This window comes from Elaeis guineensis, chromosome 10 (genome assembly GCF_000442705.2).
Source record: "Elaeis guineensis isolate ETL-2024a chromosome 10, EG11, whole genome shotgun sequence".
NCBI classification, from domain to species: Eukaryota; Viridiplantae; Streptophyta; class Magnoliopsida; order Arecales; family Arecaceae; genus Elaeis; species Elaeis guineensis.
The window spans coordinates 25482520-25504249 of record NC_026002.2 but is presented as its reverse complement, the minus strand read 5'-3'; the positions used below and the strand labels follow the sequence as shown (position 1 = coordinate 25504249).

Here is a 21730-nt window from a genome sequence, read left to right as displayed (position 1 = left end):
TGAGAACCACCAAATGCGATGCAGCAACATGTACAACATTGAAAAAATTTATGTGCTTGGACAAAATATCATATTGGTGATCATGGTTACTAATAAAATTGAAAATTATTAACAAGTTCTCATGGTTTATTTGATTCTTTTAACTAATTTATGCAAGGGTTAGGTGGACTGCTACACATTCCATGTAATAATCATGCAAAGAGTATATTAATACTTAGGAAACATTCACTCAAAAAATACTTGGAATTCAGTGACAGAAGAATATGACTCTGTTGGTGGCCTGCCAGCCTTCACAATTTGCCTTCTCTAAAACCATTTCTTTACAAAGTAGTAATATATATTTTGCTAGCAGCTCCATCTGTTGTCATAATATCTGTTGTAAAAAGGAGTAGATGCTGGATGTAAGGTTATTTTTTCAGATGAACTCTCTTCCCATATGCATGTGAGCTTATGCGAGAGTTCCTTTCCATTTAAAGGATGGCAGCATGCAGCAGCTTATCCCTTGCCAATGAATTCGACATCAAAAAGAAGAGTAGAATCCGGTGGAATAATGCAAGAACCTGAGCCACACAAATATAGCCTGTGAGCAAAGCTGATCTCAATGACACACTGTGATGACTTCCTGAGCTTCTAGAGACAAAGTTACACATGAAGCCATGATTAGCCAAGACAAATGACATGATGACAATATAAAAATACAGAATGCAAAGTTCTGCATGTTACCACCTGCAACTGAAAAATCAACTGTTTTGGGAGCTCCTCGCTAGTGCATCAAGTTCTTGCAAAACGGATAGTTAGATAACATAATACGATGGTTTATTTATTTTATAGGTTAGAAACATCCAAAATAGTTGAAACATGGTTTACATGAGTCTATGTCTGGATCAGAACTAATAGTTTGGACTCTTAATTCATGTAGCTCATGATGCATTAGGGGAAATAAACTCTATTTGTACCACTCTTTTTGAGACTACATGATACCAGTTTTACCCAAACATGACTATATGTGGTTTCTTGTTGTATCCACACTAGGAAATTATATGACACAGTGGATAGCTGTGTCTTGTGACCCACGATGGACATATCATGGAGCAATGTTTTGCACATTTTGATTGCATGTATCCAAGATAAACGGTCCACTGTCCTGGTCCAGCTTACCAACCGGACAAAAGCACTAAACCACACACCTCCTTGTAGTGAAAGGAGGTTACAGAAACTAAAAAGGGAAGGAATATATAAAGGAGAGGGTTCTAGTCAGTAAAGATCCTGCCTCCCAACATCCTCATCTCCATGCCCTTTCCTCTCCCTCTCCCTCCCTCTCTCTCTCTCTCTCTCTCTCTCTCTCTCTCTCTCTCACATAAACATGCACAGAACCTGGAAAAAATGAGTGGTAAGTCTATTATATAATTAGATCACTCCTCTCCCATCATATCTCTCCCTCTTTTTAACTGTCCTTTGGAACAAAAGGGTCAAGGTTTTCACATACATTGACTTATTCATGGGGCACCACATTTCAAATAGATAATTAAGGGTGCATTTGGTTAACCACAAAAAAAATAATTTTTTTGCTTTTTGATTTTGGCTTTTCAAAAATCAAAAAGCAATGTTTGGTAACACCACAAAAAGTAAAAAGTAAAAATAAAAAAAGCAAAAATAATTGCTTTTTGTAAAAAGCAAAATTTTTTTGCTTTTTAAAATTTGCTTTTGCTTTAAAAAAATGAGTGAAAAATCCCGTGTCTTCTCCCTTTACTATGACCCCTCCTCCTCCCAAGCGCTCGTCCGCCTCGCCCCCTTCGCCGCGCAGATCGCCCTCTAGGAGTCCTCCGCCACCTCCGCCGCCGCCCCTGCCACCGTGGATCACCTCTCCCGCCTCCTCTCCATGTCCCCCTCCCGACCCCTTCCCCTCCGCGTTATCTTTCAAATGTGGAAGGAACTCGACCTTCCCGACGACTTCGAGGGTTCGATCATCGTCTGGAATCCTACTATTTTCTCGCTCCGGGATAACCCACGGGAGCCCAACACCCATCTGTTGAAGCTTGTTGAGGGGAACCCTAGCCCTAATTTCACACCGGTGGTGGAGTGACGGCACCGGAAGATGACCAGAGAGGGATCCAAGGCAGATGAGATGGAGTTCAGGTTTGGATTCAAGCACAGGTTCCCTCTCGGGATGCGGCTCATGCATCGGCAGAGATTGGAAAGAGGGCAGCTGGGAGTGGAACCGTCATCGGAGGAGGAGTCTGGTTCAGCTGTTGACAACGTCTGAGTGGCGGTTCAAAAAGTCAGTGGGAATGCAGAGTATGGTAACAGCCAAAGCAATATCCGACAACGAGGTATGCAGTTAATCAATCACTCATTTTTTTTTTAAAGTTAGATAATTTTTTTAAAAGTTAGATAATCAGCCACAGCAACTAGTTACCAAATATACTTTTTGCTTTTTTGCTTTTGTTCTGTAGCAAAAATAAAAAAAAATAAAAAATACTTTTTAGAAAGAAAAATCAAAAATCAAAAAGTGTAACCAAATGCACCCTAAATGGACTAGGTGGTTAAAAAGATGCTGCTTCACAGCAGTTCTTTTGAAAACACAATCGCGCTTCCTAGTATTTCTAAAATCTTTTTTATTAGAAATCAAAAAATTAAATTGTCCTCAAACTTCAAAAATAAAAAATATTATCTATACCTTTCTTGCAAGACAAGTTCAAATGCCTATGCATACATATATAAACATGCATACAAATATATACCTGGATGCTTTTGAAAGCATTTGGCTCCAAATATTTTTCTAATAAAAAAAAGAAAAATGAAAGACCTCTCAGAAAATGAAAATCATCAATGTTGATCATTTACCTGCTTGCAAATTCATGATTACACACACAGTGGATGCACACATCAAACATGCATTAAACTTTGACAATGATGAATCCTTGATGTATCATTGTACTTGTTAATCTAGCTCACGTCAGACAAACATGAATAATTCTGACTTTAATGCATTTCAATATTCACTAGTTTCCAACTCTAGAGTGCTTATCGAAAGGCTCCAGAGTCAATCTCTAGCCTAGACAAAATGGTGGAGGTTGATTCAGGTAGAAAGCCAAAAAAAAAAGAAAAACCCAAACATTAAATTTAATCCAGTTTCAAGGAACAAGATACATCTTCATAGTAGCAACTATCTTCAACTTACATGGAAGAGTTCTGAAAGATTGTGATACACCGATTACAAAATTACTTTTGCTTGCAATAATTTTTTTTTTAAAAAAAAAAAAAGACTTGCAACTGAATGCAACAATAGAATTAGAGCAGAAAAATGGCAAAGACTAATTTAAAGGTGAAAACAAAAGAAACATTACCTCCTTTACAACCTGCACCTCTCATACCATAAGCTAGCTCTGGAGGAAGCTTTAATGTGCGCTTACCACCTAGTGTCAGGAGCCAAAGACTCTAGTATCACATATTACAATATGAATGCCAAAGAAAGAATAAGAAAGTGCACTTTCCTCATACCAGCAAGCATAGGTGGAATCCCATCACCACCTAAAATACCCTGATCCCAGCCTTTAATGACCTACATATGTTGTTACAAATGGTAACATACATCTATCAGTGGGAAGAGTGCAATAAGGCCAGAAAAGGAAAACATGAACAAGACAACACTTCCATTACATGGACCATTTAAACAAGATATAGTTCATTTTCCAATCATATTGTCAGAAGTCATGCTACTTATTTAATTACAAAATCAGGCTAACTGAATTTTATACCATGCAGAAATCTGATAAAACGTGGATATGTTTGGTGCTCATAACATAAAGAATTAACATGGTATTAATAATATCTATTAACAGCCTTTGTATATCTAACCCATAAAAGGCTGCCTTGGCTTTCACCCAAAAATGCTTAATTCTCTGATGGCATCTATTTTATAAGTCAAAGTTTCAGCTATCTGCATATTTTTTGTGTCCAAGGCAAACAAGGTGTAGTAGTAATTTCAGAATGTAATGTTTGTCTATCCAAGGCATCAACTTGGCTTGCACACTAGAGGAGCCTAAGATGTCAGTCACTGTTAAAGAAGAGTAAGAATATTAGCTTTTAAATACATGAATACATACACATATATGTGAGTGTGCACGTGCGCAAGCATGTGTATATTGAGATCATTGTTGGAGCAAAGGGGGAAAAAGGATGGAAAGTTTAAAAGAATGATAGCTTCAAGGCATGTAGCACTGTCACTTTTCTTAAGGCATGATTTGCCTTCACCAATCTGATATGCAGGAGGAATATGCGATAAGCCTTTAGGATACAATAAATCCCAATATTTGATCATGTTTTGCACTAACAAGTTAAACCAATGAGCCTTCACCAGTACATTGATGTGATAGAGTTGGGGCTGTAGTTGTGTTGTGTGTTCTGTTATGGGAGAATAATCGGCTATTTATACAGAATTCTGTGTCCTTCAAGATAAAACATTGACCATAGGTTCTGAACTCAAGATGTTTTAGAAAAAGCGCCAAACAACCAGCCACCACAATGGTTGGCTAGTTGAGATATAAAACAAAACACTAAAAATTATATTATTTTGAAAATATCTAACAATCATGAATACATTCATACAAATCACATACAAGTGCATAAGTATATATTCTATATGATGTATGTTTATATAATTAGACGTGTTTGTATATGTATATAGGTGGGGGTGGGGGTGGGGGTGGGGTGTGGTGGGGGGAGGGGAGAGTGGGGAGGGGGGGGGGGGGGGGTGAGGGGGAGACAATTCAAGGACCTTAAGACTATTTTGAAAATTTTCATGAGCAAGCACTACTGTAACAAAAGCTGATATAAACCAATAAACTAGCTCATCTTCAAATAGGCCTTGATGAATCTCACCATGTTCAAGAAGTCACACTCAAGTCAAGTAGTACTTGTCAGCTAGTTTATATATGATGGTTGATATTTCAGTACTTTTGGTCTGAAATATGCCTTTTAGAGGGCATACACAACAACTGGACATCAGATCTCATAATGCTATACTTGCTGAATTTTTTATTTCTTCCTGAATATGTCCAGGTGGTATGGAACATTCTTCACCAATGAAATATGGATGCAGGTTGCATTGATAATTATGGATTTAAATAATTTATCCAGAGGCATTTTATGCGAACGTGGTGTCTTTTAAGACTCTTGAGCAAAGTTTGGAATCTTCTTAAGCCGGATCTTTGCCAAGTGAAGGCCATAAGCAAATTTGAGGTCATAAATATAGAACAGAATCATGGCAAATTCTACCATCTTCTTCTTTTTCTTAGTACGGCTTATCTTTCACCAACATGATATCCCCATTTTCCCCTTGCCACAAGGAAAAAGAGGACACAAGATGATGCAGGACGCTCGGTCCATCCTACTTCAGTTAGGCAATCCTTGTGTAGAAAACCACATCAATAGAAACCTGTTATCACTCCAATTAGCATTCCCATTTATTTTCTCATTGGATTGTATCTATAATGGAGGGGCCATTGTTTGGTGCAATGGCAAAAGGCTTGGGTTCGCAAGTGCAATCGTGCAGGTTCGAGTCCGGTCAAATGTTATGTTAGATCTATCCTAGTTTGCTCCTCCCAGGACCCAGATTGCCGGAACCTAACAGAGTAATGGCCTTTTATTCTATCTCTATCCTAGTTTGCTCCTCCCAGGACCCCAGATTGCCGGAACCTAACAGAGTAATGGCCTTTTATTCTATCTGGAAAGGAAGAGCCAATTGGCTGTTTCACTATGCACATATAGCAGCATATATATAGTTCTAGTGCTAAAATGGATCAAAACCTTACCTCCCCAACACCGACGCGAAACGTAAGCGGCCGGCCGCGGTCATAGCTGCTGTCGAACACCTTCCCGTTCTCCAATCTCCCCACATAATGCGCCTTCGAAACAATCGAGAGTTTGCATCAAAATTTTCCCACAATTTCGTTTTTATAGGAAGAAGAGATACCTTGATGAGCTGGCCTTTGGTGGCCTCGGCGCCGGTGCCGACGACGCGGTCGCAGAAGGCGAGGCCGGAGGGGGCGACGGTGAGCGAGCACGGGGGAGAGACGGGAGGAACTTCGGCGGCGGCGACTGCGGGAGGGGCAAGGAGGAGGGCGGTGGGATCAAGAATTAGTCGGGAGAGGAGGAAGCCGGCGAGGGCGGCGGAGGCCTCTCGTCGGCGGACTGCGATGAGGGAGGGGTTGGGATTGGTGGTGGGTGGAAATGGGGTTGAAGTGCTGGTGATGGAGAGGGAGTGGGGGTGTTTGGTGGCGGTGCCGGGACGGAGAAGTAGAAGGGCTGGTGGGGAGGAGGAGGAGGAGGCGACCATGGCTCCAAACTCCAACCAAATTACGTACTTGAGACTGGATAAGCCTTTGCCGGCCATCGGCGCTATAACGGCTCGCAAGGAACGGAAAGAGTTCAAAATGGGCGGGCTTGGAAAATTCGCAATTTGGGCCTCCAATGAATCCAGTCACCTGGCCCGATTTTTTTTTTTCTTTTTCTTTTTAAAAGATGGATGAAAGCCTCGCTCGAATTAGGTGAGGGCAGGATTCTAGTCCAAGTTATTTTTGGTGTAAATAGCTATTGACTTTATCAATTGAGTCAACAACACCCTCAACTTGCTCCAATATTATCATAGTTATGTTAGATTGCTCGGTCATAATCCGAGGAGAGAATATCGGATCGGATGATGGAGAACTTCCTCAACAAACATATCTAGATTTTTCTTGATTTGTAGCTTGGAGGTGAATGACCTTCAAAAGATGTTGACTGCACTCAAAAGCATATGAGTTGGGGACTCTATTTATTGATCGTTAGCTCTCATTCTTGTGTTTATTGAACATTCATGAGGTTTGGATAGAGGTGAATGCACATTGTGCTTGAGATATTTGTATAAGTAGTTTCATATTGCAAATTCAATGAGAGTGAGCATGGATGAACCATACATATATATACATGCATACATATGTGTGTATTTATATGTAAACACATACATACACACATAAAGGACTAAATGATTCAAAATCAATAATTAGCTTCCCAAATTTAAGATTAAAAATAATCTATATTATTTTGTATTTTATGGATCTCTAACCTACGCATCAAGTAGGGTACAAAATTAACGATTTTAAAAGCACGATACTATCTTGTACTATAATATAATCATCAAAATCTAATGAATTCAGATCTATTTATATTTTAACATATGTAGATCATAATCTATTATGTAGTTTTTCAGTTTATGTGTCTTAACATATATTTTATGATACTAGCATATTTGATGCTATTATTTTGTACAAACTTAATGCATAGGTTAAAGACCGCCAAAATATATAAATTTTAGTTTATATCTTTTATAGCATACATCCTATTCAATACATTTGATCTTCGATTTGGATATCTAGTTATTGTTTTAAAATTTTCCATATATAAAAACATACATGTATGCACATACCTACATAATATATCAGAAGACAGGAAGGACTTATTAACTAGAGAAGTCTAGGATGGTTTCAAATGAAAAGATGCTATAAAATAATCATCGAGGGAGAAAGGGGGAGAGAGATTTATAAGAGGAGAAGGCTGGAATGTTCAATCACATGATTTAGGAATAAACTAGGTCATAATTGTGAATAAGATAGGTAAACTTTTCTTCAGAAGTAAAATCGGAATAAAACTTGGAATAAGTCTTATTTGCATCAAATATATTTTAAGATGTAGGAAAGGAGAATAATTATTTTGATAAACTTGATTCTTGCAATAACTTTAGGTCAAAGTCAGGCACCGCTTTGGGCCAAGCCAAGACTTGAGCTAAACCTAGCCCCAAATTGGTCAAGTCTTAGATTTCAATGCCAAATCCAACCAGGACTCTCTCAAGTTAGGCTTTAGGCCCAATCTTAGTCCTATTCACAATAATGTGGTCAAACAAAGGATAACCGAGAATCAATGGTTTCTTTGCTGATGTGGAACTGGGTTATCCCTATCTTTGTCTCATCCATATGCCGAAAACGACCAAAATGAACCATTTTTCAGCAAAAAAGAACTAAAAATAGACAGGCACGTTAGTCTTTTAGTTCAAAAGTAATCACTAAAAATGTTAGTTCGATTAATTATATTAGTTATACATTGGGGTTTATATAGGTCAGGTTGGCTTGAGTTATGGTTAATCTGGAAACAATTTAATTGCAGTTAGTTCTCTATTCTAATCAAACTAAACTAGCCAAAATATGATCAGTCTAGTTTGCATTGGCCCTTGGGTCCTAGAAATTTAAATAAATTTTGTTGTAACAAATTGTTGGTTCTATTTGAGAAGAAATATTTTGAAAAAATAGTAAATGACATAAACTAAAAGATAATTAAACAAATAGCATAAGGGCGAATCCCATAAATAAACTACAAATCTTGGACTGCCCCAAAGGCTTGCTCCCTAGGAGATCAGGATTCAATAACGTGTATTGCTCTAAAAAATAAAAACTACAAGGACATGATATGTCAAACCAAGGAGAAAATCTATCGTCCCGCAAAACAAGAACTAATGTAAACTATAAACTCTATACATTATACTATAATTTATATAATATTATAGATCAATTTGTATTTTTTTTCTTTTTTTTGTTGCCCAAACTCTTAACTTGAAATGGAACAAATACAATCAGGTTTTTCAAACAAAGGGTTGAAACCAAATAAATATGTTCTAAACTCCGAACCAAAGAGATTCAATCATTTCAGTTCTATTCACAGATCGACTTCGAACCATGTTCACCCCTATATTGCAGTATAGTATAATTGTCAGATGGGCATAAAAATAATTTACTTAAATCAAAAAAAAAAAATCCTATCTTATCTTGTCTTATTCTATAATTAGTTATACTCATTGAGGATAACTGAATTTTTTTATCCTACTTCTAAATTAGTTATGCTCGTCGAGGGTTCATTTGATGGGGATATATCATATTATCGGATAATATGATAATTTTTGAAATTATTATTCAGAAAAAAGGTTTATGAAGAAAATTAAATTTTATCATGTTTGATCAATGAAAAAGTTACTTTAAAAAATATCATTAGAAAATATTATTATATTTGATTGAAGGTAATTTTATATAAAAATATTGTTAAATTTTGAACAACGTATCTGAATAAATAATTCAAGAAATAATATTTTTTTTAGCCAATTTGTTGGCTATTCATGACACACTTGCATCAATGCCATTAAAATTGGCTATTTTGAATATTAAAATATATTTACATGGGTTATACATATAGTTATATAAAAATATTTAATTTAAATGTTTGTAAATTAGTTACGTAGATATTAGAAAATATATTTTTTATCATAAATAAATTTAGTATGTTTTTGTAAATATATTAATATTAATAAATTCTATATTAGATTTATTCATAATTAATAAATATTTATAAATTAATTTATCAATAATTGATATTTATTAATAAACCTATAATATATTATTATATATTAATATAAATATATTATTATATTATAATATACTTAATATAATTTTAATATAATATAAGTGAGGCTATCTCCATCAAAATATATATTCGTAGAATACGTCTGCTTGCTAATCTAGCATAGAAAAATAAATATTTATTTTTTGATGGTATTTATTTTTTTCAGAAAAATAAGTATAGAATTTACTATTTATTTTATTTATTTATAAATTTTTTAATCAAATATGATAATCTGGGCAACCAAACGGGCTTGGACTCGCGCGGCGGTTATCCGTGGAATGAACCGGACCGGCGGTGCGGAGAAATTGACGGGGAGTATTCCCTCCCAATCCCATCCATGGGAGAAGGAATTGAGCCTGGGCCAACGTGGCGATTGCGTTCCCAGAGGTCACGTGATCCTCGCCCATGTTGACTCTTGGTTGGTCGGAAGCCATCATTGACACACCGAAACCCCGGAGGGAGTCATTCCTCCACTTACGGCGGAAACTGGGCTCCAGAATCCTTTGCTTGTTGGACCCCAAATTTGACCTGAAGACCGCTGCCGCTGTAACTCGCAGAAAGCAACCTTGTACGCCAGGGGATGCGATTTAGATTCAAGAAGGAAACTTTGGCCTACTTGGCATGTATGACATGTTACCAAACAATATGTAATAAACCATATTTACGTTGACATGTTAATGATTAATTTGATGAAAGTATTTTGTTTTGCAAATGGTGCATTGTGTCATGGGTTTGGGTTGTATCTTCCCACAAAAGAATGGCTGATTTTTTTTTTTTTCATGACATCAACTACTGGATTGCATTTTGCACAGATTTCAAAGTACTTCAATATTTATTTGTATAGATCTTGAAGTGGATATTATGTAATCTAATTGTTGACATCATGAAATAAGGAGAATCATAGAATCATTTTTTGGTGCAAAAGATATAACCCGATCTTGGCATCATTGACCTTCCCCTCCCAACCAAAACAATATGGTGGAAAAGAAAAAAAAAGAAACTTTCTTGCATAAGAATGATAATCTTGGACCTTATAATGAGATTGATTCCTCCTGGCTTAATGTCTTACCAATTGCAAACTATTTAGGAAGATTTCAGATTTCGAAAATTTGTTTTTGTGTGCCTGTTAAGTACTGATCCAAGGAACGTTGGAATACTTGATTGATAATTTAGGATATTTTTGGTTCGCTACAAGAGTCAGAATCAAAATTAGAATAGATTGGAATGAAAATCAGAAATAGCTATGTTTCTCGATGCATCTGGTTAACGGTGGAAATCGGGATTGGTATGGAAATATTCTTAAGTGAAACTTTTGAAAAATCAATTAAACACAGAGATATTACCATATGGCGTCGAGAACTCCTTGCATTCACGAAATGGGTGATACACTGTACTGCATAGTGATTTACCATTGTAGGCTTGGTAGATGATTCACCAGATAAAATTGATAACAAATAAACTAGGAGATGATGAGAAGTTCTTAATTAGTGGACTCTCTAGTATTCTTGCCGAGACTATATAATGTTCTTTGGGATGAAACAGAAGTAGAACTGTGTCCCCAATATGGTCCACCGGCATGCCCGGAGAACCAGCACCTTGCTTCACCAAGAAGAGCAATCCTCGTCCCTTGAGCACTGATGCCTGGATGCTGACTTGAACAAGACTTGGACCACGGCAAGGATCCAAGGTGGCTATAAGAGGTTTCTAGTTCAACCAAGCAAATCCTTGATCTTAAAGAAGTTTTGGAAGTTAAACTAGGCGATGCACCTACTCTCAAAGCTCAGATAAACATTCAGTACCTTGGCCAACTTTGTTTTTATGCTTTCAGTATCCCTCTTTCCCTCCACAATCATACAAGGGAGTGAGAAAAGTTAGGAATACCAAACTTGCTTGACTTTGTAGGGTCCCCAAACCACCAACTATAGTAGTGGTACACTTGCCAGGGCCCTCATTTAGTTTTATGTCTTGACTCACTAAATGTTGGGTCTGGTTTACTGCCTTTTGTTGATTTGCTGTGTCTGCTAAGATGTAGACTTGGTGTGGGTCATCTCCTATATTTTAATAGAGTTTGAGGAAGAGTCGTACAAAACATCTGGTTTTGAGGTTCTTATCTTGACTTGTATTTGATATACTTTAAATACAAATCTTTTCGTGACTTTGAAACTTATTGGATGGCATAGACTTATGAGGTTCAGTTAGCTGACGTTTCTAGCCGAATCTACATTGGTGAGGTAGGTTTACCCACCCACTCACATGTCAGTGTCCCGTAGAACATAGAATAAAGCTTAGTGTAAGTAAATGGAGTAGTCGGTGCTGCCTCAGCATGGTGATGGCTTTGTATATAAATAAGAAAACAGAATAAGGCGATGAATGAGGACCTAATTTGCCTGTACAAAGATTAATTCAAGTAGAAGACTTACGAAATGTTAACTAGCATCTGGCGTCGCAGCACTATGTGCAGTAAAGACTTAATCTCATTTTCCCTTGAAGTGCTGCAAATTACTAGTTGCATACTGAATGTTAGCATTACCTAAGCATAATGCGGCGGGCTAACAATTTCCTTATTCATTTGGCATAACTTGTAAAAGATGTCTCTTACCTGGGTGCCATAGTTGTGGCCAAGAACTCGTAGCTCGTACGTGAGATATTGTCTACTCTGATTCATAGATCTCACGATTTTATCCCTCACAATTTCAATCCAAAAGATGTCTTATATGTGAATGATGATCTCTTTCTACATAAGTCAATATTTTTTTTTTTTTGACTCATAATCAATGTGAGACTAATGTTGCTCTCTTTTCTACATTACAACAGTTTTATTCTCATAACTTGAATTATGAAGGATTACTTTCCTTGATGGAAATTGCTAAAGCATGTCATTCATCATTATGTATCCTTAGCCACGTAACAAATAGATTGTCAAGCAACCATGGACGAGGAAAGCTAAATCAAATTTGTCAAAGAGATAATGTGTCAATTGAGTTGAGTTCACATTGATGACAAACTTATGTAATCGGTCTAATGGTGGTAATTACCACAAGCCCTGAACATCGAAATGTAATTTTATCAATTTTTGCGGGTCTTAAACATGGACAAATTCGAGATACAGAAGGACATGATGGATATATGTAGTTATTAGATTTCCAGGCAATGGGTTTTTCTCATTTATGTACATTGATAAATGCATACTTACATTTGGTTAATGTACATTTGCTGATTGTTTCGCTCCAAATATGGCATGAAAATCAAATCCTGCTTTAATGTTGTGGGATATAAATAGATTTTGTTTGTGATATATTTGTAATTTTGTATATGGTTTCCAAAAATTTTATTGTGCTTCCTTGCAGTCCTATCCTTGGAAGTTCCTAATATAAACCATTATCCAAGAAAATGGCAACAGACAGTCATAATTTTTAATAATTTACTTTTTGCATGAATTAATCCCAACTTTATCTTTTAATATCAAAAAAAGAAAACTTATAGGGAAATTGGAGAAAACATCTTTGACCATCACTCCTTCCACCCCTAATCAAGGAAGATATCCAATTCTATCAAACTCTTCGCCCTTGTGGGCCCCTTTGTGTGGCACCAAGCCTCCATCGGTAAGCATCAAGGGTTCACCAAGCCCAAGTAGAAAGCTGACACCATGCCGATCCCAAAACCTTTGACGCACCACCATGCCCTTTTAAGAGTCGCCCAAGTGGCTGCCCTCCTTTGCTTCTTCCCTTCGAGGATAACCGCCGTCCAAGAAATGCCCTCCTAATTTTGAAAAGAACCGTTTCCTTCTTTTCTTTCTAATTCAATTAAGACCATATCAAACTCCAACTTTTATTCCTTGACCCCTCTGCCTTCCTTCTTTGAAAAACAGAGCACCAGCCAAAGTTTCCTGATAGTGAAGTTTGAATTGTTCAAAAAAAGGAAGAGGGGAGGGAAGGAAACTTCAGAAAGCCAATGACTTCTAAGGAAGGTAAGCTTTCAATTGATTCTAATGGATAACTCTCTTGGTGAATAGGGAGAAAACCATTAACTTGATCAACTAATGAAACTAAAAGATTATTTGTTCCAATCTCCAGAGCTTCATCCTGAGGACAACCCGAAGGATTCGCCGAATGCTAGAGAAGGTAAGCTTGATGTGATGTTGGTTAGTATTGTGTTTTTTCCATTCCTTTCTTTATTTATTTCAAAAAATTAAATCTTCTATTAAGGAAACACAACTCTAAAAGATGATACATAAAGCATGTTTCAGAAAAAGGAAAATGATAATACTTAAGAGAATTTGCTTTTAGATCGGGTACAGTTGATTCTAATCAAGCCTTCTCCTTTCCATTACTTAGTAGAAGGGGAGTTGTTGTTCTTTAGTTCTTTTTTTTCTTCGAAGGGGGGCGGGGGAGCGGGGAGGTCTTTCTTTAGCTTCTCTCTCTCTCTCTTTCTCTCTAAAAAAAAAAGGAGTTCCTTCAGATATTTGAGCCATCTAATTATAATTAGTAGGAGAAAGAAAAAGAGGGACAGAAACAGATGTAAATTAAAAAATAATGCAATAATAAAGTTGAACCAATCAAAGAATTTTTGGTCCCTCTTGCTTCTCTTTTGAGAACTGTTATGTTACCTTATAATTTTTTAGGAGCACAGGAAACATAGTGATTGATTCTATAATTCTTTTACACTATTCAATATTCCATGGTGAAGTCTTGTAAACAAAGAAAAACAAGAAACAAAATTTAGTCTAGTGGAGAAAAGAGTTAAGCAAAAACCAAATTTTTATTAGTTTCTCCCCCTTTTTGCAAATAATTTGCAATCATTTTTTCCATCAATCAGAAATAAGGGAAAACATAAAAAGCTCAGAAGCAAAGCCTCATGACAATATCAGCAATAGCTCCTATCAGAACTCGCCTCGAGGTGTGCTACAGATCCCAATATCTAGTGCAGATTCTGATGGTGGCAGCAGCAGCAGCAACAGCAGCGATATTTTGTCGGGGGACCGATCAATTGCTCCAGATGGAACAGTGTTGGAGTCCCACAGCTTGCAGTGGAGGACTTTGATTGGTGGCTTGATACTGAGAAAGAAGAGGTGCATGATGAGGCTATCGACATTTCCTCCGGCGACAAGAGGCTTGGGCTTGCAGGGGACTCAGAGTGAGAAGTATAGGATGGAGAGTGGGGAAATCACAGCAGAGATTGGAAGGGGAAGGCCCTCTTGGAGGAGCTTTGACTACCAGGAGCTTGCAGCTGCTACTGATAACTTCAGTCCAGGTAAGATTTTATCATCCTGAGATTAACCGATGACTGGATTACAGCTCCATCTAATTTCCACTTTGTAGCACAAACTTGTTGGGAGAGGGGGGTTGTGGTGTGTGGGGTGGGTTGAGAAAGAGATAGAACTTAAATACTAATTACTAAGTTTACATTTATATATGAGCAATAAGTTTGTCTAGGATAAGGTGATGAAAAAAACAGGTCGCATGATATGTAAAGACAGCATAAATATCTTGGTTTCTTCATTCCACTCTTAATTGCTTTATTTTGAGAGGAATCATATGTCGGCCAACAAAAATGATTTTTTGCCATCTAAAGGGATGAACTCTAACAAAACCAATTTTCTTGAGAATTCGTAGACAGCATCTTTTACCTTTTTTAAGAATTAAGAAAAAATTCTAGAACTATGCTCCTCTGTCCTTGCAATCTTGAGAAGTTTCGAGCATATGGAATCACTTTGGCTCACATACTTGAGCCTCTCTAGACATTGTTTTTGAAACTTATTATGGTGATAAACTGTAAATAATGAAAAAAAAATGCTGAAATAACATGAAGCCTCAATGATTTGGGACCCTAATCCTGTTCAGGGTTTGTGAGGGTGGATGTTTGTTTAGCAAGGCTATAAAATGATATTGTATGTGAGTTCCATGGTCATCCCTCTTTTCAACATAATAGTTCCTGAGGGCCTCACAATTCGGGGGAAAAAACTGATATGAAATCTGTAATGTCTATGGGTCTAACAATGCTTGTCATCGACTCAAAATTATTTTCTGATGTCATGTCAATGAGATAGCATGCCATTTATATTGTCTGTTACTAGCTTCCAGCAAAGACCACTTCTTATTTAGTGAAATTTGGACTGCTATTTTTTCAATGAAATCAGAACCAATGGTCTAAATTACTCCTGTAATTTTAGATAGCAATCAACCTTATGCCAATGAGTTAGGCCCTGACTGACACACAATTTGGGCTCTTAAGAGCTTTTGTTTCCACTAAGATTGGAGATGAAATATGATGTGATGTTATCTAACAATTGGCATATACATTTGTTGAAATATGTCTTTGAAAAAAAAATTTCTGAAGCCACTTCCAGGAAAAGCTATTTGCATCTATTTTGTTTAGTAATCTGTTAACAACATCCCATGGACTACAACCTATTTTCTCTTGTGCAAAATATTTTAGTCACAGAATAACTGTTATTCGCTAGGTTATGCAGTTTTATTATCAGATATTGTGTACGTAAAATTTTGTCAAAAAGAATTTGTGTACGTAAAAGCTAAGATCCTGGAGTTTATTGGCTAGGTCTGATGGTGCTTAAATAAGAATAGTTATACAAATGAGGCAGTCTCGTAAAGAAATTCAGGGACAGATGGCACAGTCAAAGTATCCTTCAATGAATTACGATGAGGGGCCAGATATTTCATATCTCCCTAGATGTGGTACAAATCCTTCATTGGGTGATTGTTTTGACTAACAAATAGCAACTTAGTGCACATGCAAACACAGTCTTCTCCTCATAGGAGCATGAAAATCAATTTGATTCCTCTCATCAGCCCGTTTGTAGGACTCGTAGCTACAACTCTAACTCGATTATTTCCTAATAATTGTTGTACCTCACAAGTCACATTAATTTGCTTACAGACAGTATCTCGACCCTTAACTCCCTAAGTGTTTTAAGGCATCTTGCCTCAGGGAAAAATGATGCAAAGTATTGGACCAGTAATTTGAGCAATATGCCATTGGTTTTCATTTCTTCAAGTGTTGAAGCCACAGGACTAAAAGAAGTAGGATTGATTCTCATAATTATAATAAAGCGATATTGAATTTTTTTTCCTTAGAACAAAGCCATGTCAAACTGAAAATAAATGTATGATAGCAAGTTGATCGGTTAATTCAATGAGGAAAAAATTGGGAGTTGGTATTAATTAGTTGGTACCACCCAACCAAAAATCTGATTTAATCGTTTACTCATTCAATGAGTCAATTTTCCAGTAAACAATCAACTTGATTGCAGAGTGTTTTAAACCACTTTCCACCACCTCTACTTAAATCTTCTTTAGTTCCTTCTTCTCTATACTGTTTTACATGCTTTTCTGCAATCTATCTAAATATTGGTTTTTGTTATTTTATTTTCTGTTTGTTCTATCCTGACTGAATTACCAAATTCATCTCTAATGCTATCTTGATCTAATCCTTGTTAAGTGCATAACTTAGTCATCGTCATGGTAATGTTCAATTGTTCACAACTCTGGAATTTTGGATCTTTCATGAAGTTTTCAGTCCAGGTGTTTCAATCCCTTTTCTGTCTGTCACAACTTGTCCTTCTTTCCTTTGCATAATTTCTAATCATTTCTTTGATTTTCAATATAGACAAACAAATTTCGGAATTCTCTGTGCAATAGTGAAGTGGAATCTTAATCTAGCGGTGTAGTTTCAACCTTTGCTATTTTTTATGTTAACTATGTTGAATGTCAAGCAAAAAAAATTCTAGAAGTCTCCATGCACTGGCCACGAGGAGTCTTAATCTAGTAATAATGTATCAACCTTGGCTATTTATATTTTAACTATGCTGAATGTCAAGCAAACCACGATAGCCAATATTCTTTTTGTTACTTAAGTTGTCATTATGTGGCATCTTTCATGTCATACATCAAATGATCTTTCTTACATGTGAGATGCTGAATTTTTGCCAGGAGGTGTTATACCTAGCTCAATCCATTAAAGAAATCTTTGAACATTACCATTAATAGTCCATATTGAATGTAGCCTCATAAAAGAGCATAATAGTTGCTAAAATCCTAGAACTGTATTGTGGAAATACACCACTTGGGGCACTGATTTATAAACAGTACTTTATCTCTTGACATTGTTGAATAGACATCACCTAATATAAGCAAGCTGTGATGGTTCAAGGTTAAAAAAAAGACATGCAGGCTTTAGAGGGGCAACTTGTTTGGGCAGTACTTGCAAAAACTTCCTGTTCATGCTTAGCACATGAGGCTGTTACTGAAGCTCTACTCAATTTCCTAAACTTACACATAACTTGTATGCAAGTGGCATAGCTTGAAGCTACTCATCCGTTCTTATAGAATATTAGGACGGCCCAGTCATTTGCTTATATTTAAGGAGACAAATGGATGCATCCTGAAAGTACAATTTAGTATATTTTTGCCCAAATATTTTAGTTCCATTGTAATTAGTACAGCTTCAAGTTTTAAAGTCTCATCTTGAGAAGATTAACTGCCCCCATATATAAGATACGCTTCAAACTTCTTCTTACAATTAATAAACCTAGTATTGAACTACCTTTTTGTTCTATGTTCCGTGTTAACAGATAAATTGATTGGGAAAGGAGGACATGCGAAGGTGTATAAGGGATGCCTTGCTGATGGACAGGTTGTGGCAGTGAAGAGGTTGACAAAGAAAGTCAATGAGGAGGAGAGAGTTGGAGATTTCTTATCAGAACTTGGAATAATTGCCCATGTCAATCACCCGAATGCGGCACAACTGGTGGGGTTCAGCGTAGATGGGGGCTTGCACCTTGTTCTCAAGTTTTCTCCACATGGAAGCTTGGCTTCTGTGCTTCATGGTATATCTTTCTTTTCTTAGACATCTTATTAACATTTTATTTACAATAGGTAGCTAGCTTAGGCAAGCTCAAACCAGAAAATCCATGCAATGATTAAACCTATATAAAGAATAAACTGAAATAGCACTAATAGCACAAGATTTAGCACCTGGCACTATTGGCTAAACTTCAGAATCTCAGTGGACCCATGGTAATTGAAGGCTGGCTTAGAGAGCAAAAGCGAGAAAAAACATGGGCTGAGCATAATTCTGTTTCACATGCAGGAATACATGAGTAATACATGATTAAGGAGCCAAGAACTAAGCTCGGGCTGTATGCATGTTCAGGAACATGAGCTCTAGGAGCGGATAGTGGACTTATAAGTTAGATGTTGGACTCAAACTGATATAGGATGATAAGAATATATGCTTCACCTAATAATATGGTCATGCGGACTAGCCTGTTCACCAGGGGATTTGTGTTTTGTGTAGCTTGAGATGTTAAGTAATTGAATTTGTGATAATTTGTAAACTACATGTGCTCAGGACAAGGAAGATAAGTCATAATAATAGAAATAAAATTTTCAATTATTATTACTGATATTAGTACAAGAAAATTATTTTTCATAGCTGAAATAAAGTTCATTGTATTTTGATCTGGTTCATCAATTCCTTCTTGATTTGTTTAATCGTTGTAATTTACAATATTAATTCTAGTCCAACGCTTATAGGTTTTGGATCTTAACGTGTAAAGCAATGAAGTTTATCGATAATTTATTAACATCATACATTTGGAAGATATTAGACATTCAGAAGTATGATGGGGTGGACTGAAATGAGAGATCAGTAGTTCCTTGCCCATTCTAAAATTCATTATAGAGGTGGATCTGGACCTAGTGATTCCAACTTCTTATGAAAATTCCATGTGAATTCCAGGCACTATCTAGGATTGCTTGAATAAACAGTGTAATTACTGATGGAAGATTCATACTTAGTATGATCTCATCAGGATGCTGATCAAATCTCATCATTGGAGCATCCGATCTCACCATTAAGTGGTTCAATTTTTTAAGAAATAGAGACATGATAGGAATCAAATCAAGGATTCAGGATAACAAATTAAGAACATTTCTAGAATGAAGGCGATGCTGTCAGAGCCTTGAATAATTATCTAGGAACTCTAATGATGCTTCCAGTAATGATAAAGGTAGCATTCCTTAACTGCTATTACAAAAGAATTGGACATAACAAGCTTGCATCACTATGTAATGAAGAGGAATTCATTTGTTCAGGTTCAAAGGAAGGGCTTGAATGGAAGGTAAGGTTTAAGATTGCTTTAGGCATAGCAGAAGGGCTACTCTATCTCCATGAAGGATGCCAGCGGCGCATAATCCATAGAGACATCAAGGCGTCCAACATACTATTGACTGAAGACTTTGAGCCTCAGGTATTCTTAGCAACTCTTCCTCCCTTTCATTGTTGGACTATTTCGTAACCATGCAGTTCTCTTTGCATAGATATCCGATTTTGGACTTGCAAAGTGGCTGCCAGACAACTGGACGCACCACATTGTGTTCCCCATTGAAGGGACATTCGGGTAAGCTCAAATAAATCCATTCCTTCCATTTTTGAAGCTAATCAAGGATGCTTGTTATATATCTGGCAATATGCTTATTATTTAGATATTTGGCGCCTGAATACTTCATGCATGGGGTAGTGAATGAGAAGAGTGACGTGTTTGCTTTCGGGGTGTTGCTGCTTGAGCTGATAACAGGGCGGCGGGCAGTTGACTTTTCTCGACAGAGCCTAGTGATATGGGTAATTATTAGACTTCACTTGGAACATTTAGCTTGATGTTGCACTTTGATGCATTATGAAATCTTTTATTTTGTTTTATTTTACTTTAGTATGTTTTTAACGTTGCATATCAATGTGGGGCAGGAGTCTTTTCCTTGAGACATCATGATCACACTTAAATTCAGATCCAATATAATTTAGGTTCCACAAGGTCTATCAATCAATTGGCTTGTCCAGGGCACGTCTTTAGGTTTAAGAACCCCTAAGATATTGTCTTGGAGTAGATTGGCTAGATCCAAATCCGACACCATCTGTTCAGATTCTGGAAAGGTTGATGAGGGTAAAAGACAGATTCTGAAAAGTTTTGCTTGTGATTAGAGTACCAGATAGTTCATCATGCTACGACATAGACATCATGATTGTAAACGCCACTTCATCCTAAATCAATTTAAATGCCCCATTCTAATCATTCAATTTTTGTTTAAATACAAACTAAATGACTCTGCTTTTTTGCAGAAGCTACAAGATAGTCCTCTTCATGTACCCTTATTCAAACTTTTGGTCCTGGGATATGGTAGAAGTATGCTAGAATATTCTAGGTATCCAATCCCTATTATTAACAACCCAACCGAAGTATTCTTCCTTCTTTATTGTTCTTATCAAACTCACTATAAATTTATAAATCACCTGCTGAATGATGACCATATCAGCTATTCTGATATTTAAATTTGAAACTGAAAGTTACTACTCTATGAAAAGTTGCTAAAGTTTCAAAGAATCGTAGTCTTGCAAAGCTAGTATCAGCATTATGGGGCAATTTTTCATTTTTTAACATATGATGCTTCTATTCTTCCCATAGGCAAAGCCACTCCTCAATGCAAACAACGTAAAAGAACTTGCCGACCCTACTCTTGGAGATGCTTATGACCCTGAAGAAATGAGACGTTCTTTATTAGTTGCTTCTATGTGCATTCACCACCTCTCAACCTCACGGCCTAGTATGAATTGGGTAAGCAAATTGTTGAAGTTGCTCATCCTTAACCTTGAATTGGACCTATTCAGCTAAATGCGGAATGTCATATGAGTGCAGGTGGTCAGGCTTTTGAAGGGCGAGGAAGGATATGCAGAACTTATGGGTCAAGAATTGAGGCCTAAAATTGCTCGGCCACCACTATTTGATGCCTGTGATTCAGAGGACTACACTTGCTCGAGGTATCTCAACGATCTCCATCGGCACAAGCAACTTGCTTTGGAGCAATGAATTAGCATGCAACCTAAAGGGTTCTTCTCTTTTTGTATATTAAGATCCTTTCATGGTCCCAAATGTATGCATCGATGGAGGGACTATGCTCACCAACTACCTCTTGTAGTTGTTCCAAATCTAAGACTTGAAGAGTTGGATCTGCTCTAACGTGTCTCATTCCCTTTGGTTAGACTTGCTGGGTACAGTCAGCTTCGAGTAAGATTCATGCTCCTTATGAACATCATATTAGTTGAACTAAAGGAGATGCAGAAAGCTAAGCATCCTAGTATAGTATAACGGATGCACTCATTTTGAAATGTTTTGGTGGTTGGAGGACATCCAGAAGATTCCACATTAAGAGCTCTTGATTAGCATTAAAAAATGAAA

At 36.8% G+C, this 21730-nt stretch overlaps 2 protein-coding genes across 3 annotated transcripts; one reads left to right on the top strand and one right to left on the bottom strand.

The window, feature by feature from the left end:
* Nucleotides 1-207: 207 nt before the first annotated feature.
* LOC105059911 (peptidyl-prolyl cis-trans isomerase FKBP13, chloroplastic) lies at nt 208-6409 on the bottom strand. The gene is made up of 5 exons (XM_029260410.2): nt 5975-6409; nt 5814-5906; nt 3502-3562; nt 3348-3416; nt 208-560 (listed from the first exon to the last, which is right to left on the bottom strand). The coding sequence occupies exons 1-5, from the start codon at nt 6392-6394 to the stop codon at nt 496-498; spliced, it is 708 nt and encodes a 235-aa protein (XP_029116243.1). The 5' UTR covers nt 6395-6409; the 3' UTR covers nt 208-495.
* A 6827-nt stretch (nt 6410-13236) lies between these two features.
* LOC105059910 (receptor-like cytosolic serine/threonine-protein kinase RBK1) lies at nt 13237-21506 on the top strand. Of its 2 annotated transcripts, XM_010943422.4 has the most exons (9): nt 13237-13450; nt 13557-13604; nt 14299-14733; nt 18071-18325; nt 19596-19750; nt 19821-19900; nt 19986-20121; nt 20960-21109; nt 21191-21506. In XM_010943422.4, exons 1-9 carry the CDS (start codon nt 13435-13437, stop codon nt 21359-21361), a joined length of 1446 nt encoding a protein of 481 aa, XP_010941724.1. In that variant the 5' UTR covers nt 13237-13434; the 3' UTR covers nt 21362-21506. The 2 variants fall into 2 exon arrangements, with proteins under 2 accessions (XP_010941724.1, XP_010941723.1); XM_010943421.3 differs by lacking the exon at nt 13237-13450 and having other exon boundaries at nt 13457-13604.
* The last annotated feature ends 224 nt before the right edge of the window (nt 21507-21730 follow it).

Excerpts from the sequence above, each read along its gene's own strand:
- LOC105059911 (XM_029260410.2), bottom strand. The coding sequence starts at position 6,394 with ATGGCCGGCAAAGGCTTATCCAGTCTCAAGTACGTAATTTGGTTGGAG. Across the intron at positions 5,907-5,974 it reads CCAAAGGCCAGCTCATCAAG|GCGCATTATGTGGGGAGATT; the intron begins GTATCTCTTCTT and ends ATTGTTTCGAAG. Across the intron at positions 3,417-3,501 it reads GATTCCACCTATGCTTGCTG|GTGGTAAGCGCACATTAAAG; the intron begins GTATGAGGAAAG and ends TCCTGACACTAG.
- LOC105059910 (XM_010943421.3), top strand. The coding sequence starts at position 13,523 with ATGAAACTAAAAGATTATTTGTTCCAATCTCCAGAGCTTCATCCTGAG. Across the intron at positions 20,122-20,959 it reads GACAGAGCCTAGTGATATGG|GCAAAGCCACTCCTCAATGC; the intron begins GTAATTATTAGA and ends TTCTTCCCATAG. Across the intron at positions 21,110-21,190 it reads CACGGCCTAGTATGAATTGG|GTGGTCAGGCTTTTGAAGGG; the intron begins GTAAGCAAATTG and ends ATATGAGTGCAG.